Consider the following 21,700-nt stretch of genomic DNA (forward strand, 5'->3'; position numbering starts at 1 on the left):
TTTAACAAATGTCTGTGAAATAATTACAATCTTCCTAGTGTTAAGTACGATAAAATTTTCGACCTTATATTTAAGGCTTTGCAAATGCTCGAAGACAATAAGCTCCTAAAATAAAGAAAAACTATTTCTATTTAGTGATAATTACACGCAGTCGTGGAAGTAAGGACGTACATGGCGTAATTTCCCATTAAAGAATCGTATATAAAGTATGTCATAATCAGTCTAGTATTTACTGAGATATGACTTATTCCTGTGTTAAAGCTGTAAGTGGTGCTAATGCATCCAATGTATAATGCTGACCTTTTAGATACCTAAGGCTGAAATTACACAATCCTACATGAAATAAAAGAGAATGGCAGTTGGAGGCATCACGAAATCACTCAAAAAATTCATCGCAGTTGCAGACCCTATCGCAGTAAAGATTATAGGACGAAATATTGTTTACTATAAATACTCGTATATTCCGATGTCTTCCTGATCATAGCCCAAATCTATGTGAGGGCTTGCTATTTATACTGCCTCTAGCTATCAGTTAACGAGGATAGGTCCATAAATGTTTTTGGTGATCTGAAAAATGCTCCAAAATTGATCACTTCCGGCTACCTACTGTTACCGTTCGCCTTTCATGTTGATGTTCTGAATATGTCTTCACAATTCTACTCTGAGATGGTGGATATAATCTGACTTGTGCCGAAGACAGCTGAAGAAATACACTTAAAATCCAAATAAATTGCCCTTTGTTTTGACGTACGAGAGACACACTCGAAGAACAGAAGTTTCACAATTAGTTCCTAATTGTTCACAAATGAACATAACAATTCATAAATACTCGAAGAACGAACACTTTGCAACTAGTTCCTAATTGTTCACAAATCAAAATAACAGTTCATACATGTGATATTATACAGTCTATCACAAAATTGTAGTTACACATCGAAAGTTACGGTTATGTTGATGAATGTATTTGCTCGCCTTAAAAAAAGGGGAACTTAGATGAAAATCTTCGACTAACAGAGACAACAAAATTATTTGACTTCGTTGCGGATTCTTATGGACGACACAGGACATACCTGAAAGCGTCTAGTTTCCTAAGAGGTAAGATCACATTCTCAATACGTTTAAGTTATTACCACCGCTCTACATGAAAACTTTTAAAATCCAATTATATATTCATTGCCTGAAAATTTAGCTCCACTTCACGAATAATTGCGGAAAAAAGGACACAGACATCCTAAAAAAGCATTCGCCAAAAAAAGACGGTAGAAGACGTACGTTGGGCGACTAAATAATGCTATACAGAGGTGGCGAAACTTACCCCACATGTGCAAGAATATGTTGGTCGTAGGCTATGAATATTGTATGTTTTCCAATGTTTCAAATTATTCGATTCTTACTGATATGAATGTGTATGGCGCTTGTCATTTGCGCTTGAAAAACTGTTGTTTGTATGATTTTGGTGGAACACTCGTGTGTAATCGTTTCTTCTGTTATCAACATATTATTGCAAACTGAGCGTGAGAGACATTACTCGTATAGTACACATTATATAAGACAATGTCTCAAAGATACATAAACAATTACAACCCTGAGTATAAGGTCACTATTCTTTTTTGCACTCATATGACGTGATAAATACCTAACGAAGAAAAAGGTATCCAGGATTAAGAAGATCAAAATTTTATCAGTAGTCTGTTTTGAACAAGAGCTACTGCTATATAATATTCTATCCATGACCCGAAGCCTGTGTACTCTTTCAGAATAAACAGAATTACTGCTTTTTAATTCCGAAATCAGTTGTTTGCACCACATAGTTTCAGCGAAATGTAAAATTTTTAATTTTTGTGGGTAATAGATAATTCCTGCAGTATTTTGTATTGTCGCCAAACGCAATCGTGTAGTTATCTCCCCGTGACACTTGACTGATTACTCACCAAGAAGTATGCTCAAATCTGGATGCTGGGCAATTATTAATTGCTGTTAGAACCAACTGTTAGCTACACCAATAAAGATTTAAGTTCGTACTGTTATGCGCTCTACGCTAACAGAAGGATAAAAAAAAAATTGTTGTTCACATCTAAGCTGTATGAAATTAAACGTTTGAAGTACTGTACAGTGAAAGCGCAAAGTGATGGTTGTAAAATAACGAAACATATTATTACAATAAAGAAACAAGGAGCTTTGATCTGCTGTTTCAGCTCTGATCTGATGAACGTGTCTCTTATAGGGATATTTAGAAAAAGAAATGACATCATACGTTCTATTGGTTTTATTAATAAGCTTTTTCTGCTGTACATAATGTACACTGCTTGAACATAATTTGTTGGATTTGTGTAATTTCAAGTTAATGTTTACAGGTTGCCGTATCACATAGAAACAGCGTACTTCAAATATCTTTTCTTCGTATCAAAGATTCATTTTTCTAGTTCCATTGGCTATAAGCTGTCCAAAACTAATGTACTGCACATCTTCCTTAAGCGATTCTCAGGTAACTTACAGTAATTAATAGTAACAGGCAGATGCTAATTTTGTTAAATGATTAACATCGTTAATTCATTGTTTGTAAATGTTCCTACAGAGGTGTTCACAGATTTATTGCATGTTAATTTCGTAATTAACTTAATGTTCAACTAATGAAACATACAGAAGTATCTTACAGTTCTGCCAGTTAAAATACATCGCCGCATCAAGTTTATATAAAGAAAACAGTGGGTGACGACCACTGTCGAATGCCCGTGAAGAACCTACAGATGGTTTAAAAACAAGTTGTATTGGGTCTAAACCGCTCTAATCAATACCGTTTTTTTTAAGAGACCAAGTTCAATGAATGAATTTCACGTCTGGTTTTGTAGATCTTCGGCGGTAATTTATTAATTATTATTACTGTAAGCACTACAAAACTAAGAGATTACCTGCACACAGACTTCGGGCACTGTCGAAGTTCTTCGTTTTGTGTTCGCTACAGGAACATCGTTTACACTACGAGCATTGAGGAGATGTTTGGCTGTGCATCCACGAAGTTTGAGTCTCTTTTTAACTTCTTGGGCACCGACGCACTTATGTGGAGCTCAGAGCCTATCAGCACCCGATGTCAATTCATACGGCTTCCGCAGTTGAGTCGCTGATGGGCGTTACGACACGTGCGCCGAGCAGGTACCAGAGCACCACACGAATTGTCCTCTGAGAGGGGCAGTGCAACGTGTGGTTGTACTTGTAAAATGCCAGCGTCGTGGCGCTAATCGTAGATGGGGAGATCGGTGACAGAGGCGATCCAGTCGAGGTTCTGGTAGACGTTGGTGAAGACGGACCGGTTACCAGAGAGATCGGTGCCGATGGCGACGCCCACCACCTTATAGCTGCCCACTCCAACGCCCGCCACCGTTAGGGGGCCACCGTAGTCACCCTGGAAACACACGTGTACAATACGTACCACTAAAGCCGTGGGCACAAAATGAAAAACTATACACAACTACGACAAAAAATGAAATTGCGACATTGAACGCATCGTGCTTTACAACGTATTTCAGATGTTTACAATCATCCTTTAAGACGCCTGGGAAAAGCTACGTGTATCGTTTTCATCTTTACAGTAATTCCAATGCCAAAGAATGCGGATGTTGATCGCTATGAAATACAGAACTATCCGTTTAATAGGTCATCGTTGCAAAATAATGAGACAATTTATTTGTGGAAGACTGGAAAGATTGGTAGAAGTAAACCTTGGGGAACATCAGTTTGAATTGCAGAGAAATGTAGGAATACGCGAGGAATTACTCACACTACGATTTACATTATGTGATCAAAAGTATCCGGACACTCCCAAAAACATACGTTTTTCATATAAGGTGCATTGTGCTGCCACCTGCTGCCGGGCGGTCCATATCAGCGACCTCAGTAGTCATTAGACATCGTGAGAAAGCAGAATGGGGCGCTCAGCGGAACTTACGGACTTCGAACGTGGTCAGGTGATTTGGTGTCACTTGCGTCATAGTGTGTATGCGAGATTTCCACACTTCTAAACATTCCTAGGTCCAGTGTTTCCGATGTGATAGTGAAGTGGAAAGGTGAAGGGACACGTACAGCGCAAAAGCGTACAGGCCAAACTTGTCTGTTGACTGACGGACACCGCCGAAAGTTGAAGAGGGTCTTAATGTGTAATAGGCAGACGTCTATCCAGACCATCAGACAGGAATTCCAAACTTCATCAGGATCCACTGCAAGTACTAAGATAGTTAGGCGGGACATGAGGAAACTTGGATTTCATGGTCGGACCGCTGATCATAAGCCACACATCACGCCGGTAAATGCCAAACTACGCCTCGCTTGGTGTAAGGAGCGTAAACATTGGACTATTGAACAGTGGAAAAACGTCGTGTGGAGTGACGAATCGCGGTACACAATATGGCGATCCGATGGCAGGGTGTGGGTATGGCGAATTCCCGGCGAACGTCATCTGCCAGCGTGTGTAGTGGCAACAGTAAAATTCGGAGGCTGTGGTGTTACGGTGTGGTCGTGTTTTTCATGGATGGGACTTGTACCCGTTGTCGTTTTGCGTGGCACTATCACAGTACAGTCATACATTGATGTTTAACCACCTTCTTGATTCCCACTGTTGAAGAGCAATTAGGGGATGGCGATTGCATCTCTCAACACTTTTGGGCACCTGTTCATAATGCACGGCCGGTGGCGGAGTTGTTACACGGCCTGAATCCTACAGAACACCTTTGGGATGTTTTGGAACGCCGACTTCGTGCCAGGCCTCACCGACCGACATCGATACCTCTCCTCAGTGCAGCACTCCGTGAAGAATGGGCTGCCATTTCCCAAGAAACCTTCCAGCACCTGACTGAACGTATGCCTGCGAGAGTGGAACTTGTCATCAAGGCTAAGAGTGGGCCAACACCATGTTGAATTCTAACATTAGCAATAGAGGGCGCCACGAACTTGTAAGTCATTTTCAGCGAGATGTCCGGATACCTTTGATCACATGGTGTATCTTAGAAGACAGGTTGAAGAAAACCTATATTCACAACATTTATAGTTTTTGAGAAGGCATTTGACAATGTTCCTCGATGAACGTTCACTGGACAGTGGACTGTGCGTTTATTTGAAACATCCTGGAAGATTAAAACTATATGCCCTTCCGGGACTCGGACTGTTTGCCAAAGGCAAAGAATTTGGGTTTGAGACCAAGTCTGGCACACAGGTTTCGTGCGGCAGGACGTTCTGGTGACATTGATGGAACACATTCTTTGAACTTCTGAAAGTAACAGAAATGAAATACACTTACAACTTGTGTAGAGGCCAAAAAACAGCTGAATAGTTGAAGAACATGAAACAGAAGCGGTAGTTGAAAAGGGAACGAGGTTTGAAGCGTATCTCCCATGTTATACAATCTGCTCGTCGAACAAGCAGTAAAGGAAACAAGGAGAATTGTGGAATCAGAATTGGAGTTGATGGCGGAGAAACAAAAACTTTGGAATTTTCAGATGACAGCGTAATTCAGTCACAGTCGGAATGGAATGGGCTGTGTCTTGAAAAGAGGATAGCCCTATATGGTGAGTATCAACAAAAGCAAAACTTGGATGATGACATGAAATGGTTGTATGGCACTGATGGTGGGGAGGCACCACCTGGGGAAGTTCGACCACCCCGCTGCAAATCTTTTTTAGTTGACGCCAGACTGGGCAACTTGTGTGACGATGGTAATGAAATTATGGTGAGCCCAGCATAACACCCAGATCCAAGTGGAGAAAATCTCCAACCCAGTCGGGAATCGAACCAGAATCCGCTGCGTCGCAACCCGACGTGCTGACCACTCAGCTGAGGGGGCGGACATGAAGGTAGTTTCTCTGGTGTTGTCTGAGAAAATTAGATTAGGAAACGAGACATTAAAAATAGTAGATGGATTTTGCTATTTGGGCATCAAAATAGCTGACGATGTTCGAGGTAAAGAAAGCAGACAATTAGACTGGCAGTAGTTCTCTGCTCAAGAGAGGTGTGGTAGATAAATGTAAAAAATGGTTTTAATTGGCTTGGAAATCTGTATAGAACTCGGCAGAAATCCAGTCTTGGGGTCTTAATAGGTTTTAACGATTTCACCCACTTTTCAGTACCATTATTTATATCAGTATCACTGTAGTAAAGGAGTGACAGAGCGTAGAAAAACATGTTCCTCTCTCGCGCAAGTACCGGATAACACTTAATACCAGAGACTGCAATAATTAATAATTTTGTCGTTTTAGTCAAATGGACACAGATTTATCCGGAAAGAGTAGTCTGTCCCTATGAATCGAACCACGCTAACTCTTTCATGTGTGTGTTCAAGACTTAGAAAGTATTATCTCAAGGCATTTGTATGGAGTTTAATCTTGTACGGACGTGAAGGTGTACGATAAACAGTTGAGAGAAGAAGAGAATAGAAACTTTTTAAATGCGGTGATGCAGAAGAATGGTGAAGGTCACTTGGGTAGATGAAATAAGTAACCGATAGGTAGTGAATCGAATTTGGTGAAAAACGTTGTGGGACTGCTTGACTTTGAGGAGGGATTGATTGATAGGACACATCACACTGTCAGTAGCTCAGAATGCAGATCCGAAAGCAGTAACGAAATTTTTTGATCGTATGCCCAGTAACATGCAATGGCTGACAGGTAGCAAAACAAGTTTAAAATTTAACCTCACATCATTTGTCCTGGACAACTCCTTCCATTCCATGGACGGATTTCTGTTTAAAAACTGGTAGCCTGTAGAAATAAATATAATAAAAATCTCTAGTTTTTCCGTAGAGTTGCATGAGTAGGGCAACAAAATAATGTGTTCGGTAATGTTGACAATGAACAGGCCCTGTAAAGTGGTTCGTTGCAAATCATGTCGATAAAAGAATCGCTAAGATGATCTGTGGAACATGTAACTAGCTTGATGTTGGGGCATCAAGGAATCGTCAGTTTCGTAACAGAAGGAAGTGTGTGTGTAATTTGGGGGTTTGGGGGGAGGGGGGTTAAAATTATATAGAGAGATCAAGGCTTGAGTATAGTAACTACGTTCATACCATGTAGGCAGCAGTAACTATGCAGAGATGAAGAGGCTTGCGGAAAATAGACTTGCATGCAAAGTTGTATGACATCAGTCGGAGATAACAGCAACACAATCGATGAAACTTCTTGGCAGATTAAAACTGTGTGCCGGGCCGAGACTCGAACTCGGGACCTTTGCCATTCGCGAGCAAGCGCTCTACCAACTGAGCTACCCAAGCACGACTCACGCCTCGTCCTCACAGCTTTACTTCTGCCAGTACCTCGTCTCCTACCTTCCAAACTTTACAGAAGCTCTCCTGCGAACCATGCAGAACTAGCACCCCTGAAAGAAAGGATATTGCGGAGACATGGCTTAGCCACAGCCTGGGGGATGTTTCGAGAATGAGATTTTCACTCTGCAGCGGAGTGTGCGCTGATATGAAACTTCCTGGCAGATTAAAACAGTTTTACTCTGCCAGTAAGTTTCATATCAGCGCACACTTCGCTGCAGAGTGAAAATCTCATTCTGGAAACACAATCGATGTCTTACTGGGTAAACTCTTGTGGTCAGCTGCAAAATTATGATTGACTTGCCCCTTATTTCAGGATTGTTTACATTACTTAATATGGGACTGCAGAGATGGACCACTTGGCACTTCAACATCTACGCTTCTAATGCATACATCGACAATGGCCCCTGCCTACAAGGGATTTCCCGCTGGTGTTCAGTCTTTGTGGTCAAGTCTTTCAACTTGCACAGCTTTATTTGCAACTGTCTCTCGGACCCTCTTGGTGTACCTCAGTTCCTTCGTGGCTGCGGCCAGCTACTCACCGTGGTGACGTCCACCTGGTTGTACGTGTAGATGCACACGTGGTAGCCAGCCCCGCACTCCCCGGCGAAGCTGCCGTTGGCGGTCTTCAGAGTCGTCTCTGTCGGCCCTCCTGCAACAGGCGACGCCTAGGCTAGCGGCAACTGGCTTCTGACTCACTGCAGCGGTGCTGCTGCTCCACGTGCAAACATTCATGGGGAGAAATACTGCCGCACCTCTCCTCTACGCAGAATTTTAACTACGATGAAAGCGTTGGCCTCCTCACTCCTAGTGGACAAACGCTTTAGTCTGCACGGAGAAGGCTCTAGTCAGCCCTTCGGACTTATTGCACATATGAGGAGCAGTAAACTTACACAACTCGACAAAGGCGAGCAGTTTCAGATTATTGATTAACTAAAGAAACAAGGCCACCGGAGTAGACAACATTCCATTAGAACTACTGACAGCCTGGGGAGAGCCAGTCCTGACAAAACTCTACCATCTGGTGAGCAAGATGTAAGAGACAGATTTCAAGAAGAATATAATAATTCCAATCCCAAAGAAAGCAGGTGTTGACAGATGTGAAAATTACCGAACTATCAGTTATATAAGTCACAGCTGCAAAATACTAACGCGAATTCTTTACAGACGAATGGAAAAACTGATAGAAGCTGACCTCGCGGAAGATTAGTTTGGATTCCGTAAAAATGTTGGAACACGCGAGGCAATACTGACCCTACGACTTATCTTAGAAGAACGATTAAGGAAAGGCAAACCTACGTTTCTAGCATATGCAGACTTAGAGAAAGCTTTTGACAATGTTGACGGGAATAAACTCTTGCAAATTCTAAAGATGGCAGGGGTAAAATACAGGGAGCGAAAGGCTATTTAAAATTTGTACAGAAATCAGATGGCAGTTATAAGAGTCGAGGGGTATGAAAGGGAAGCGGTGGTTGGGAAGGGAGTGAGACAGGGTTGTAGCCTATCCCCGATGTTATTTAATCTGCATATTGAGCAAGCAATAAAGGAAACAAAAGAAAAGTTCGGAGTAGGTATTAAAATCCATGGAGAAGAAATAAAAACTTTGAGGTTCACCGATGACATTGTAATTCTGTCAGAGACAGCAAAGGACCTGGAAGACCAGTTGAACGGAATGGACAGTGTCTTGAAAGGAGGATATAAGATGAACATCAACAAAAGCAAAACGAGGATAATGGAATGTACTCGAATTAAGTCGGGTGGTGCTGAGGGAATTAGATTAGGAAATGAGACACTTAAAGTAGTAAATGAGTTTTGCTATTTGGGGAGCAAAATAACTGATGATGGTCGAAGTAGAGAGGATATAAAATGTAGACTGGCAATGGGAAGGAAAGCGTTTCTGAAGAAGAGAAATTTGTTAACATCGAGTATAGATTTAAGTGTCAGGAAGTCGTTTCTGAAAGTATTTGTATGGAGTGTAGCCATGTATGGAAGTGAAACGTGGACGATAAATAGCTTAGACAAGAAGAAAATAGAACCTTTTGAAATGTGGTGCTACAGAAGAATGCTGAAGATTAGATGGGTAGATCACATAACTAATGAGGAGGTATTGAATAAAATTGGGGAGAGGAGGAGCTTGTGGCACAACTTGACTAGAAGAAGGGATCGGTTGGTAAGACATGTTCTGAGGCTTCAAGGGATCACCAGTTTAGTATTGGAGGGCAGCGTGGAGGGTAAAAATCGTAGAGGGAGACCAAGAGATGAATACACTAAGCAGATTCAGAAGGATGTAGGCTGCAGTAGGTACTGGGAGATGAAGAAGCTTGCACAGGATAGATTAGCATGGAGAGCTGCATCAAACCAGTCTCACGACTGAAGACCACAACAACAACAACAAAGAAACCATAGATGCGTAATCTTTTGTGTACTGTCATTCATAGGCTGAATGATAGCACAAAGAACGAAGTACAGCTAAAGGTATAAGCTGTCGTGCGACTTTTTACCTAGAAATGTAGTGAGATGAAGTATATAAAAAGGCAAAAGATATGATTGATTGAATAACTATCTTCACTTGTGATTTCGTCCTTCTGCCGGACCTGGACCATCAAGGCCAATTATAAAAATCGCATCGACTCTTCGTGGCGTTGTGTTGATGCGGAATGCTGTGCTTGTCTGAAACCGAAAGGAAAAATAATATTTCAATCACACAGTGATCGAACATAAGAAGATCTTTTTCTGCGTGTAGTACCAGCAGTCGTTTGGTCACGTGTTAATGGGACTTTGAGAGAAAATGAAAAAATTACTCAGCTGAAAGTTAATAGCAAAATATCGCGACGAAAAACGGAAAGAAAAATGTATAGCTCATTAAGTACTCGGAGAGTTTAATTCCACTTCTACTCTTGCGCACAGTGCTGTAGCTGAAATCTCAAGCAATATGCCTATTTATTACACACTTGAGATTAGGATAGCTTATCAAGTGATCCCGCACAGCTTTGCCCTTCACCAATCCCAAATGGTATAACAATATGCAGGATGTATTCTGAGGTGATAAAAGTAACAGTGTAGCGATTTGAACGTATGCAGAGGGTGCTAGTGTCCCGTAAGTAAGGCATAAAAGGGCAGTGCGTTGACGGAGTTGTCATTTGTACTTGGGCGATTCATGTAAAGTGTTTTCAATGCGATTACGACCGCACGGCGGGAATTAACAGACTTTGAACAAGGAATAGTAGTTGGAGCTAGATGCATGGGACATTCGATTCCGGAAATCGTTCAAGAACTCGATATTGCGAGATCCATAGCGCGAAGGGTGTGCCGAGAATAGCAAACTCCAGGCGTTAACTCTCACAACGGACAACGCATTGTCCGACGGTCTTCACTTAATGACCGAGAGCATCGACGATGACGTACGGTTGTCAGTGCTAACAGACAAGCAACTCGACGTGAAATAACCGCAGAAATCAATGTGTGAGGCACGACGAACATATCCGTTAGGACAGTTTGGCGAAATTTGGTGTTAACATGTAGACGCCCAACGCGAGTGTCTTTGCTAACAGCACGACATCGTCTGCAGCCATTCGACTGGGCTAGTCACTCTATGTGTTGTACCCTAGACTACTGAAAAACCGCGGCTTGCGTCAGACGAGCCCCGATTTTAGTATGTAAGAGCTGATGGTAGAACTCGAGTAAGGCGCAGACCCCACGAAGCGATGGGCCCTTGTCGTCAACAAGGCACCGTGCAATGTGGTGGTGGCCTCATATTGATGTGCGCTGAGTTTACATGGAATGGACTGGGTCCTCCGGTCCAGCTGAACCGATCGTTGACTGGAAATGGATATGTTCGGCTGCTTGGAGACCATTTGTAGCCGTTCATGGACTTCGTGTCCCAAACAACGATGGAATTTTTATGGATGACTATGAGTCATGTCATCAGGCCACTATTGTTCGCGATTGGTTTGAAGAACATTTTGGACAGTTCGAGTGAATGATTTGCTCACCCATCGAACACTTTTGGGACATAATAGAGAGGTCAGTTCGTGTACAAACTCCTGCACCGTCATCAATTTCGCAGTTATGGATGAATAGAGAGGGAGCGTGGTTCAATATTCTGCAAGGGATTTCCAACGACTTGCTGAAGCCATTCCAGGTCGAGTTGCTGCTCTATGTCGGCAAAATGTGGCCCGACACGACATTAGGAGATATTCAATAATTTTTGTTATCTCAGTGTATTTAATTTCTTTTTTCCTCCCATCCCTTAAATAGCCGCAATTGTCTGATCCCTCTCCATAAGTCGAAGGTATGTTATACACTACCTGTCGAAACGATATTTTTTGCGCGCATTTGTGTGTGTGTGTGTGTGTGTGTGTGTGTGTGTCAACGTAGTCTTCCTGTAAATTAAATGCCTTTGTTAACTTATTGCGTTGGGTACATAGTGTAATAAGACACAAAAATCTGCTACACTTCGATTTAAATGCCACTCTATAGCCTCTCAGCATATTTCTCCATGTGGATTCGCATGCATGATCTGTTCAATCGGTCCTTTCACTATATACCGGTCCATACATCGAGTTCTTTGTACGAATCCTTCCATTAACAATGTGGTCAATCAATGCATCCCGGAGTACAAGGCTAGTTGGTCAGTAGCACGACGTACTTCATGTGTTAACACTGCCGAGCGGTCTGCTATTTTCGACACATACAACACACATCACAAACTTTCACCATGTATTTTAAATGTGTAGCGTACACTGTCTCTCCAAAAAGCCCCGATACTGATTTTATTCCTGGAGTAGAAGCAACGTCGGCGCAGTAACTATGGTGACAGCTTAAACTACCAACTGTAAACAAAATATGTACGTTCGACTAGACGGTTGTGAGCAACTAGTGTCAAGTTGCGGGAGTGCGGCTGTAGTACGTTATCATTGTTGTGTCGATCGCAGCTCAGCAACATCTGTAAATGAAGTGCTCAAGACACTCTCCAGAATATCATCAAGAAACAAAAAGTGTGTGCAAAGTTTGTGTCGCATGCCTTGTCTTCTGAACAAAAACAACGACCTATGGGCACCTGCCACGACTTGATTAAAATGCAAACCCTTCGCCAACTTAACCGATATTCTAATCAATGTGATGCGCTTGTTGCACACTGTCCCAAAGAAGGATTCTTCTGACAGTTTCACATGGTTTTATGAATTTCTGCGCGTTGTATTCAAGTGGGGGAAGACTATATAACACACAGTTTTCTCTATTTCTTACGAATCCAATCTCGAAACGTTTCGGACCGATGGTGTATGTGTCAATAGACGTAAGTCAGCGCCCGCCTCGGCAGCTGCGCAATCAGCCCGGCGGATTGTTAACCGAAGGGGACTGGGTTAGATTCCTGGCCTCCAGGTATACGATTATCGCTTGCATTTTTAAGTCACCAGTCTTCTGACTCGCTTGATTTCAGCGTTCACTTACTGCTGCCTTGTACTAATTTCTGCTTATTTGCACACGTGTTACACTCAAAGTAGTCGATGATGAATTTGAATTTCGCGGTCTTATTTCGTGTTGTGCACCTTGTAGCATCAAGTTTAGAACTATCTTCCTCCAGAACGAATTTTCGCTCTGCAGCGGGTTGTTTGCTGATTTGAAACTTCCTGGCAGATTGAAACAGTGCCGGGCCAGGATTCGAACCTACAGCGTTTGCATTTCGAAGGCAATTGCTCTTGCCGACAGAGCTCAGCAAGCACGAATCACAACGCCCCCTCTCTCCCCTTCCGCCAGTACAAACAATAGCTCGCTGCAAACCTTGCTGGACTAGTACTCCTGGACGAAAGGATACTGCGAAGAAATGGTTCAGCCACAATCTAAGGGATTGTTTCGAGAATGAATTACCACTCTGCAGAGGTGTGTACGCTGATATTAAACTTCCTCCCGATCCAGAACACAGATTTAATCTTACAGAAAGTTTCAATATCTTCCTCAAATGCAAGTCTTTACTAAATTGCAGAAGAGTTCTTCTGTTGAAGCAATCTTTCTTTCTCTGTTACAGTCAGCTTCTTGTGTCCCTTACATCCGTTGTACTATGTAATTTAGCTTCATTAGAAAATATTTTTTTTCTGGTTTTGTATTGTCCTCCTCAGTTTTTACGTTTGAAAAGCTGCTGTAACGCTGTTTAATATCCGTCGTTAGAACGTCTGTTGCAGTTGTTAGTTGTACGACTTAGGTACCCCCTTTGCATTTTGTTGTCCGTATGACCTTACTAAATGGAACTTTTTTAACGGCACCGGAGATTAAAAAATTCACCTTCCTCCTGTGTTGCCTGTAATTTTCTATTTGAGATGAGAGAGTAGTACCCTGCACTTTTACGCAAGAGAATTTTTACGGTCACATGAGGTTATTTCTTGAATTGCCAATAAAAGAGCATCAAGAGACAGGAGAACATTAAAACTACAACGAGCACAAATAACTACTTAGCCAACTTACAAAAAACGATCTCTTTCAATAAATACTAGACTTCGGCATTACTCCTCTGTCGTTAAACCGGAGGTAAAGAACGCAAGTGAAACAAAATCTAAACTAAACACTCAAGCAATAACTGATAAATTGTAGAAAGTTGGTAGAAGAATACTCTGAACTATTATCAATATAAAACACGAAGTTAATGGTCGATGGAGATTCTTGCCCAGTACGGTGGTTTACCAAGAAAGCGAATCCACTGTTGATACGATGTGAAAAAGTAAGGTTGCAATTTTTGACCAAATTTCTTGCCTATTGAATACTAGACTCTTGAAACACCTTTTCGATTACAAGAAATAGCTGGTTTAAAGAAATAAAAATGGATCTAAATGAATTGAACATTACTAAACATCAAATTAAACATAGGGAAGAGAAGATACTGCTGAAGAACAAGTGCATACACTGATGATCCAGACAATTATGACCACCTGCTTAATACCTTGTTTGTCCGTCTTTGGAAGAAAATACGCCAGTGATTCTGTGTATCAAGGAACCGACAGTTTGCTGGTAGGTTTGTGGGGTGTTGGTATTAGATGCCTACGTGCAGGTCAAATAATTCGCTTAAATAACGGACCTCTGGTTTGCGTACGTGATGATGGCACCTAATAGCGATACAGATGGGTTCCATAGGATTTGCAACAGTGAGTTCACTACAGTGCTCCTCAAACCACTGCAGCATAATACTGGCACCGAGATACGGAAAACTGTACTGCTGAAAATGACATCGCCGTCGGGGGGGACACCAAGCATGGAGGGTGCATGTGGTTCGCAGCTGTCAGTGTGTCTTCGATTACTACCACAGGTCCCATGCAAGAGCAGGAGAATGTCTCCCATAGCGTAGTCTCAGCATTCTGCGTACTTGGCGCACTGCACGATTCGAGCCGCCGTTCACCTCGTTTACAGCGTTTGCCGAAACGACCATCGACCTAGTGTAGCAAAAATGTGATTCACCCGAAGAACCCAAACGTTTCCATTGATCGACAGTCGAATCCTATGGTCCCATGCCCACTGCAGTCGCAATTTACGATGTCGTTAGGTCAACATGTGACCACGTAGAGGCGGTCTGATGCGAATCTCGATGTTCAACAATGTACAATGAACAATGTGCTCTGAAACACTTGTGCGAGCACCAGCATTCTGCTCTTTCGTCAGAGACGCCACAGATACCACAGATCTATCTTATTTTACAGAGTAGACAAGCCTCCGAATGTTCTGTGGGCCGGCCGTTGCTCCGGTCGCAGGTTCGAATCCTGCCTCGGGCATGGATGTGTGTGATGTCCTTAGGTTAGTTAGGTTTAAGTAGCTCTAAGTCTAGGGGACTGATGACCTCAGATGTTAAGTCCTATAGTGCTTAGAGCCATTTGAACCACGTTCTGTGAAGAGTCGTGGACGACCAACCCTTTAGCACCTAGTGGTTGTTTCACTGTCCGTCCACCTCTTTCTGTAGATGCTCACTACAGTAGCATGTGGACATTTGACCAGCTTCTCCGTTTTCGAGATGCTCGTTCACAGGCTCTGCGTAATAATAATCTGCCTTTTGTTAAAATCGCTTATCTCAATGGATTCCCCCGTTTCCAGCCCATATCTTCGCTGTCCGTGCTGTTCCACTTACATACGTTAGTTACTGCGTCACGTGCTCGTAACACCACCACACAGCATCTAATCTCGCCGTGGGCAGTGGTCGTAATGTTTTGGCTTACCAGTATATGTCATACCCGCAGAAGACCGAGCCACCAGATCAATCCGAAAGGAAAAGTTTTGTGAAAGGAAGAAATTATTGAGTGCTAAACTTATTCATTGTAGGCGCTGTTGTATAATGTTTGATTCTAGTGCTCCAACGTGGGCGTAATCTATTTAAATAATTAATTAATTAATTAAATGCACGTAAGCGAATTGCATCTCATGCTCATAGGGGCAGTTTAATATGTTGTTAGTTTTGCAGCGTCAGTTTTGTGACCTGGAGGCACATACCTGCCACAGTGGCTCCCCAGCCCGTCATGACGGCCACCTCTCCGATGAGGCTGGCCGGCGTGTCAGAGCGAAACGGCAGGTCCGCTGGCGCGAGGTCTGCAACAAGAGACGACGACGACGGCGACGAGCAGCCGTTAGCTGCAGTCTCACTTTCTGGCTTTTCTCGGCATTCTCAAATTATTATTAGGCCTACTTAACAGTGATGTAGCAATATCATGCAGTATTACATCATCTGATTATGCAGGGGTGCTTCATTATTTCTGTTACGGGGTTCAACAGGTTGTCGAGGGAATATAGTAGATAAAGAATCCATATGTGGGAATGCACCGTTTGATTATAAAAAAAAAATGTATGAAGATCGGGCCACTTTCAAATCTCACGCTTCGCGGTACGGTGTGTAATGGCAGATCTGCACTTCGCGTATATCCGTAACGTTTTCCAGATCGCCTCAGTCCCTCACATACCATATTCGTCCGAATTCAACAGCGGCTGTGACAAATTGGTACGTTCGCAGCTAAGACTGTGGTGCTCCACAAGATTTAGGTTTTCCGTAATTTTACTAAGTCGTTCCAAGCAAATGTCGTGATATTTGAGTGTGGCGCTACGCAAGATTTAGGTTTCCCGTAATTTTCTGAAATCGTTCCAGGCAAGATTTAGGTTCTCCGTAGTCTACCTGAGTCGTTCCAGGCGAATATCGAGATGGCTGACTGTAGTGCTCCGTAAGCTTTTCCGTAATCCGTAATGTTCTTAAATCGTACCAGGCAAATGTCGTGATGGGTTTCTTTGAAAAGGGCATGGCTGATTTCCTTCCCAGTCCTTGAAACGCTCCGCGCCTCGCTCTCGACGGGGCGTTAAACTCTAATCTTCGTCCTGCACGTTTTTTTGTTGTTTTTTTTTTGTGCTGATCCAGCGACGTGCACTAGGGTTTGTGCAGCGTGTGTATGAAAATAGACACCACAGATAGACTTCCACAATGAACACATATGGCGCCACTGGAACACCCCCTGTAGGGCACACAACTCAGAGCTCACCGTCTCTGCTGTGTGAAGCGGGAGATTAGAAAGTAATCAGATGTTCAAACCCATTTTACATCCAAACGGTACATTTACGGACATGGGTTCCTGATCACAACTTTACAAGTGCCCTCTACAACCCCTAGAAGCCTGAAATAGGAATCTTAAAGCACCCTGTATGTATCGGCTGTAATTTTTTGAAATAAGCATGAAAAGTCTGAAGCCGGGGTGCGAGTTCGGAAACTTAGATACAAAATTATTAAAATTACAGCGACATTGGTATTCTTTACATTAAACGTATATTTATAGTTCATTTACTGTTCTGCAAAAAAGCAGTAAGTCTTTACTGATAATTCAGCTTTACGGTACAAGTAAAACACAACATCAGCTACAGTTATGAAATGCTTTTAGTTTCACTATCGGTTATGTGATAACACATCTGCAGGTAATAGGTGTTACCGAGTTTGATTAAGCATCTAGTGTGACTATTCTTCTCGCCGAACCCCACGATTTACTGACAAAAAGGCACTTTTAACGACCTGTTGTCAAAAATCGTAGAAGAGAAGATTCATTTAGTCCGTTTGGATTCATTCATACGTGAAGTGTTAAGAAAATTACGAGAATTTTTGTTTTTTATGAAGAACGTAATACATCTACATCAGTGTTGTCACCTCCAAAGCTTTGTTTTGAGTCCTCAGTCTTCTGACTAGTTTGATACGGCCCGCTACGAATTCCTCTCCTGTGCCAGCTTCTTCACTTCAGAGCAGCACTTGCAACTTACGTCCTTCAAAATAGGATCCATAAAATATCATACATTTATGTCAGCGTTTTTTTCAATATATACTATTTAGCTATATATAGTATTTAGGTCTCTCACAAACGCGTTTTTAATCTCATTTACGCTTGTAAATGGACGGCCTTTCAGGGCTTTGTTTATTTTTGGGAACAAGAAAATTACATTCGGCCATGTCTTTCGAACATGGAGACTTGGTCATCATTAAAGTATTGCTTTTGCCCAAAAAATTAACGAACAGAAACCGAAGTGTGAAGAGGTGCATTATCGTAGTGCAAAATCCAGGAATTGTTTCGCCAGAAGTCTGCGTGATTTTCCGCGTTGCTTCACGCAGATGAGGTTGAACTTGTAAGTAGTGCTCCTTGTTGATGTCTGACATTATGACAACGATTCCGTTCACGTTTTCCTTGATTTCATCAGTTGTCGATGTGCTAGGGAGTCCAGGAAGCTTGTCGTTTTCAGCTTTTTCAAGACTCTTGGTTTATTCATAGCAGATTCATCAAAAGTAATATACTGAGGTGACAAAATTTGTGGTATCGAGATACACACATATACAGATGGCGGCAGTATGGCGTACGCAAGGTACAAGAGCGCAGTGCATTGCTGGAGCAGCCGTTTGTAGTCACGTGACTCACTGAAAAGATTTCCGGCGTGATTATGGTCGCACAACAGACTCTGAACAGAGAATGGTAATTGGAGACAGACGATGGCACATTCCATTTAGGAAATCGGTGGGGCATTCAATATTCCGAGATCCACAGTGTGAAGAATGTGCCAAGAATAACAGAGTTCAGGCATTAACTCTCAACACGGTTAACGCAGTGGCCGACGGTCTTCATTTGACGACCGAGAGCAGCGAGTTGTCAGTGCTAACAGAGAGTAACTCTGCTTGAAATAACCGCAGAAATCAGTGTGGGACGCACGACGAACGTATCCGTTAGGACAATGCGGCAAAATGTGGCGTTAATGGCTATGACAGCAGGCGACCGACGCGAGTGCCTTTGCACGACATCGCCTGCAGCGCCTCTCCTGGGCTCATCACCAGATCGGTTGGCCCCTAGACACTAGAAAACCGCTGCCCGGTCAGATAAGTCCCAATTTCAGTTGAAAAGAGCTGATGGTAGGGTTCGAGTGTGGTGCAGACCCACCGAGCCATGGATCCAAGTTGTTAAATATGCACTGTGCATCTTGGTGGTGGCTCCAAAATGGAGTGGGTTGTGTTTACGTGCAATAGATTGGGTCCTCTGGTCCCACCGAAACTATAATTGACTGTAAAAGTTTATGTTCGGCTACCTGGAGACCATTTGTACCAATTCATGGACTTCTTGCTCCCAAACAACGATAGAATTTTTATGTATGACAATGCGCCATGTCACCGGGCCACAATTGTTCGCAGTTGGTTTGAAGAACATTCTGGACAGTTACAGCGGATGATTTGGCCACCCAGATGGCCCGAACTTTTACGAGACATAATCGAGAGGTCAGTCCCTACTCAAAATTCTGCACCGGCAGCACTTTTGCAATTACGGACGGCTATAGAGTCCCAAAAATTCTGTCACTTCAATGTATTCAGTTTTTCTAAGAGTTTGCAACAATTTATTCTGTTCTTATAGCACAAGCTTTTCTTTTTAAATGCCAAATACTACAGTGTGCCACATTGTGTCTTCTGACGTATGTAATAACAGTGATCTGACTAAGATTATGGTTGAAGAGAGATGCGGGTACTTACAGACTGCCTCGACGACGATGGTGTTGATAACGGCGATGTCGTAGTTGTTGCCGCTGTAGCTGGGGTTGGCGGTGGCGTTGTCGGACACGATGGTGATGCGACCAGGATCACCTCCCGCCAGACTCGTCACTCCCAGCCACACCTCCCAAATGGTGAATCTGCGACAGCAACACGCATATTAGTACGGGAACCAACACCGCAATCTCAGGGAAGCACGCACTTTTGTGGCTCTCTTCGTCAACGGTGTACAACGGACGTCCAATAAGTAATGCACTTTTTTCTCGGCGAATTTGGTTTGAAGAAATGCTGAATTTGCTTTTGGACATTGTGGAAATTTCCAGTTCAGCCCCTACAGTTTCATGAAATTGCGACACGTGATTGCGCTATATGTATTCTTCCAAATAGTGTCTGAAACAGAGGGACGTTCCAAGCAGAGAACTGTCATTGAATTTATTTTGGCTGAAAACCAGAGCATCACAGACATTCAGAGGCACTAGCAAAATGTCTACGGAGACCTAGCACTGAACAAAAGCACAGTGAGTAATTGCACGAGGCGTCTGTAGTCATCGCACTAGGTCACGCCAACCTGTCGGATCTCCCGCGTGCCTCCTGGCCCTTTACAGTAGTGACTCCTGCAGTGTTGGAACGTGCGGCCATTCTGGTTCGAGATTATCGATGTATCATAATCAAACACCACGCTAGACTTCTGTGTTGGTAGATACTCGTCTACCAGTCAGGGTACGCAAAGGCGTGTGGCCGCTGGATTCCTCGCCGCCTAATACACTACCGGCCATTAAAATTGCTACACTAAGAAGAAATGCAGATTGTGGTGTCACCGCCAGACACCACACTTGCTAGCTGGTAGCTTAAATCGGCCGCGGTCCATTTAGTACATGTCGGACCCGCGTGTCGCCACTGTGTGATCGCAGACCGAGCTCCACCACAAGGCAGGTCTCGAGATACGGAATAGCGCTCGCCCCAGTTGTACGACGACATTGCTAGCGACTATATTGACGAAGCCTTTCTCTCATTTGCCGAGAGATAGTTAGAATAGCCTTCAGCGAAGTCCATGGGTACGACCTAGCAAGGCGCCATTAGCCTTACATAGTTTGATAGTTATCGTATGAAATGTTTCATCAAGAATGCTGTATTCACATCAAAGAATAAAAGATAAGTATTCGAGGAGCTGCATACTTTTCTTATGAGAATTCACTACTTATCCTGTTCCAGAATTCACGCCCGTCTGCGTTAGATAGCGTGCATTTCGGCTTCCTCTATCTACAAGGTGTTGGCACATTTACCAACACATCACAGATGATGAACGGGTATCTGTTGGACAAATACATTATACTAGAACTGACACGTGGTTACATTTTCACGCAATTTGGGTGCATAGAGCCTGAGAAATCAGTACCCAGAACAACCACCTCTGGCCGTAATAACGACCTTGATACGCCTGGGCATTGAGTCAAACAGAGCCTGGATGGCGTGTACAGGTACAGCTTGCCCATGCAGCTTCAACACGATACCACAGTTCATCAAGAGTAGTGACTGGCGTATTGTGACGAGCCAGTTGCTGGGCCACCATTGACCAGACGTTGTCAATTGGTGAGAGGTCTGGAGAATGTGCTGGTCAGGGCAGCAGTCGAACATTTTCTGTATCCAGAAAGGCCCATACAGGACCTGCAACATGCGGTCGTGCATTATCCTGCTGAAATGTAGGGTTTCACAGGGATCGAATGAAGGGTAGAGCCACGGGTCGTAGCACATCTGAAATGTAACGTCCACTGTTCAAAGTGCCGTCAATACGAACAAGAGGTGACCGAGACGTGTAACCAATGGCACCCCATACCATCACGCCGGGTGATACGCCAGTATGGCGATGACGAATACACGCTTCCAATGTGCGTTCACCACGATGTCGCCAAACACGGATGCGACCATCATGATGCTGTAAACAGAACCTGGATTCATCCGAAAAAATGACGTTTTGCCATTCGTGCACCCAGGTTCGTCGTTGAGTACACCATCGCTGGCTCTCCTGTCTGTGATGCAGCGTCAAGGGTAACCGCAGCCATGGTCTCCGAGCTGATGGTCCATGCTGCTGCAAACGTCGTCGAACTGTTCGTGCAGATGGTTGTTGTCGTGCAAACATCCCCATCTGTTGACTCAGGGATCGAGACGTGGCTGCACGATCCGTTGCAGCCAATTCGGATAAGGTGCCTGTCATCTCGACTGCTAGTGATACGAGGCCGCTGGGATCCAGCACGGCGTTCCGTACTACCATCCTGAACCCACCGATTCCATATTCTGCTAACAGCCATTGGATCTCGACCAACAAGAACAGCAGTGTCGCGATACGATAAACCGCAATCGCGATAGGCTACAATCAGACCTTT

The 21,700-nt window shown here is 43.4% G+C and overlaps 1 protein-coding gene across 1 annotated transcript in view; it reads right to left on the reverse strand.

Annotated features, from left to right (window-relative positions):
- Positions 1–3,232: 3,232 nt before the first annotated feature.
- Positions 3,233–21,700, reverse strand: part of LOC124775620 (brachyurin-like) — a 43,641-nt gene continuing 25,173 nt past the window's right edge. Inside the window, exons 4-6 of the mRNA XM_047250449.1 lie at positions 15,767–15,937; positions 7,846–7,955; positions 3,233–3,400 (exon numbers count right to left, since the gene is read on the reverse strand). Coding sequence (XP_047106405.1) covers positions 3,233–3,400; positions 7,846–7,955; positions 15,767–15,937 — 449 coding nt within the window. The remainder of the gene's footprint in view (positions 3,401–7,845; positions 7,956–15,766; positions 15,938–21,700) is intronic.

The sequence above is a fragment of the Schistocerca piceifrons genome, chromosome 2 (genome assembly GCF_021461385.2).
Source record: "Schistocerca piceifrons isolate TAMUIC-IGC-003096 chromosome 2, iqSchPice1.1, whole genome shotgun sequence".
Taxonomy (NCBI): domain Eukaryota; kingdom Metazoa; phylum Arthropoda; class Insecta; order Orthoptera; family Acrididae; genus Schistocerca; species Schistocerca piceifrons.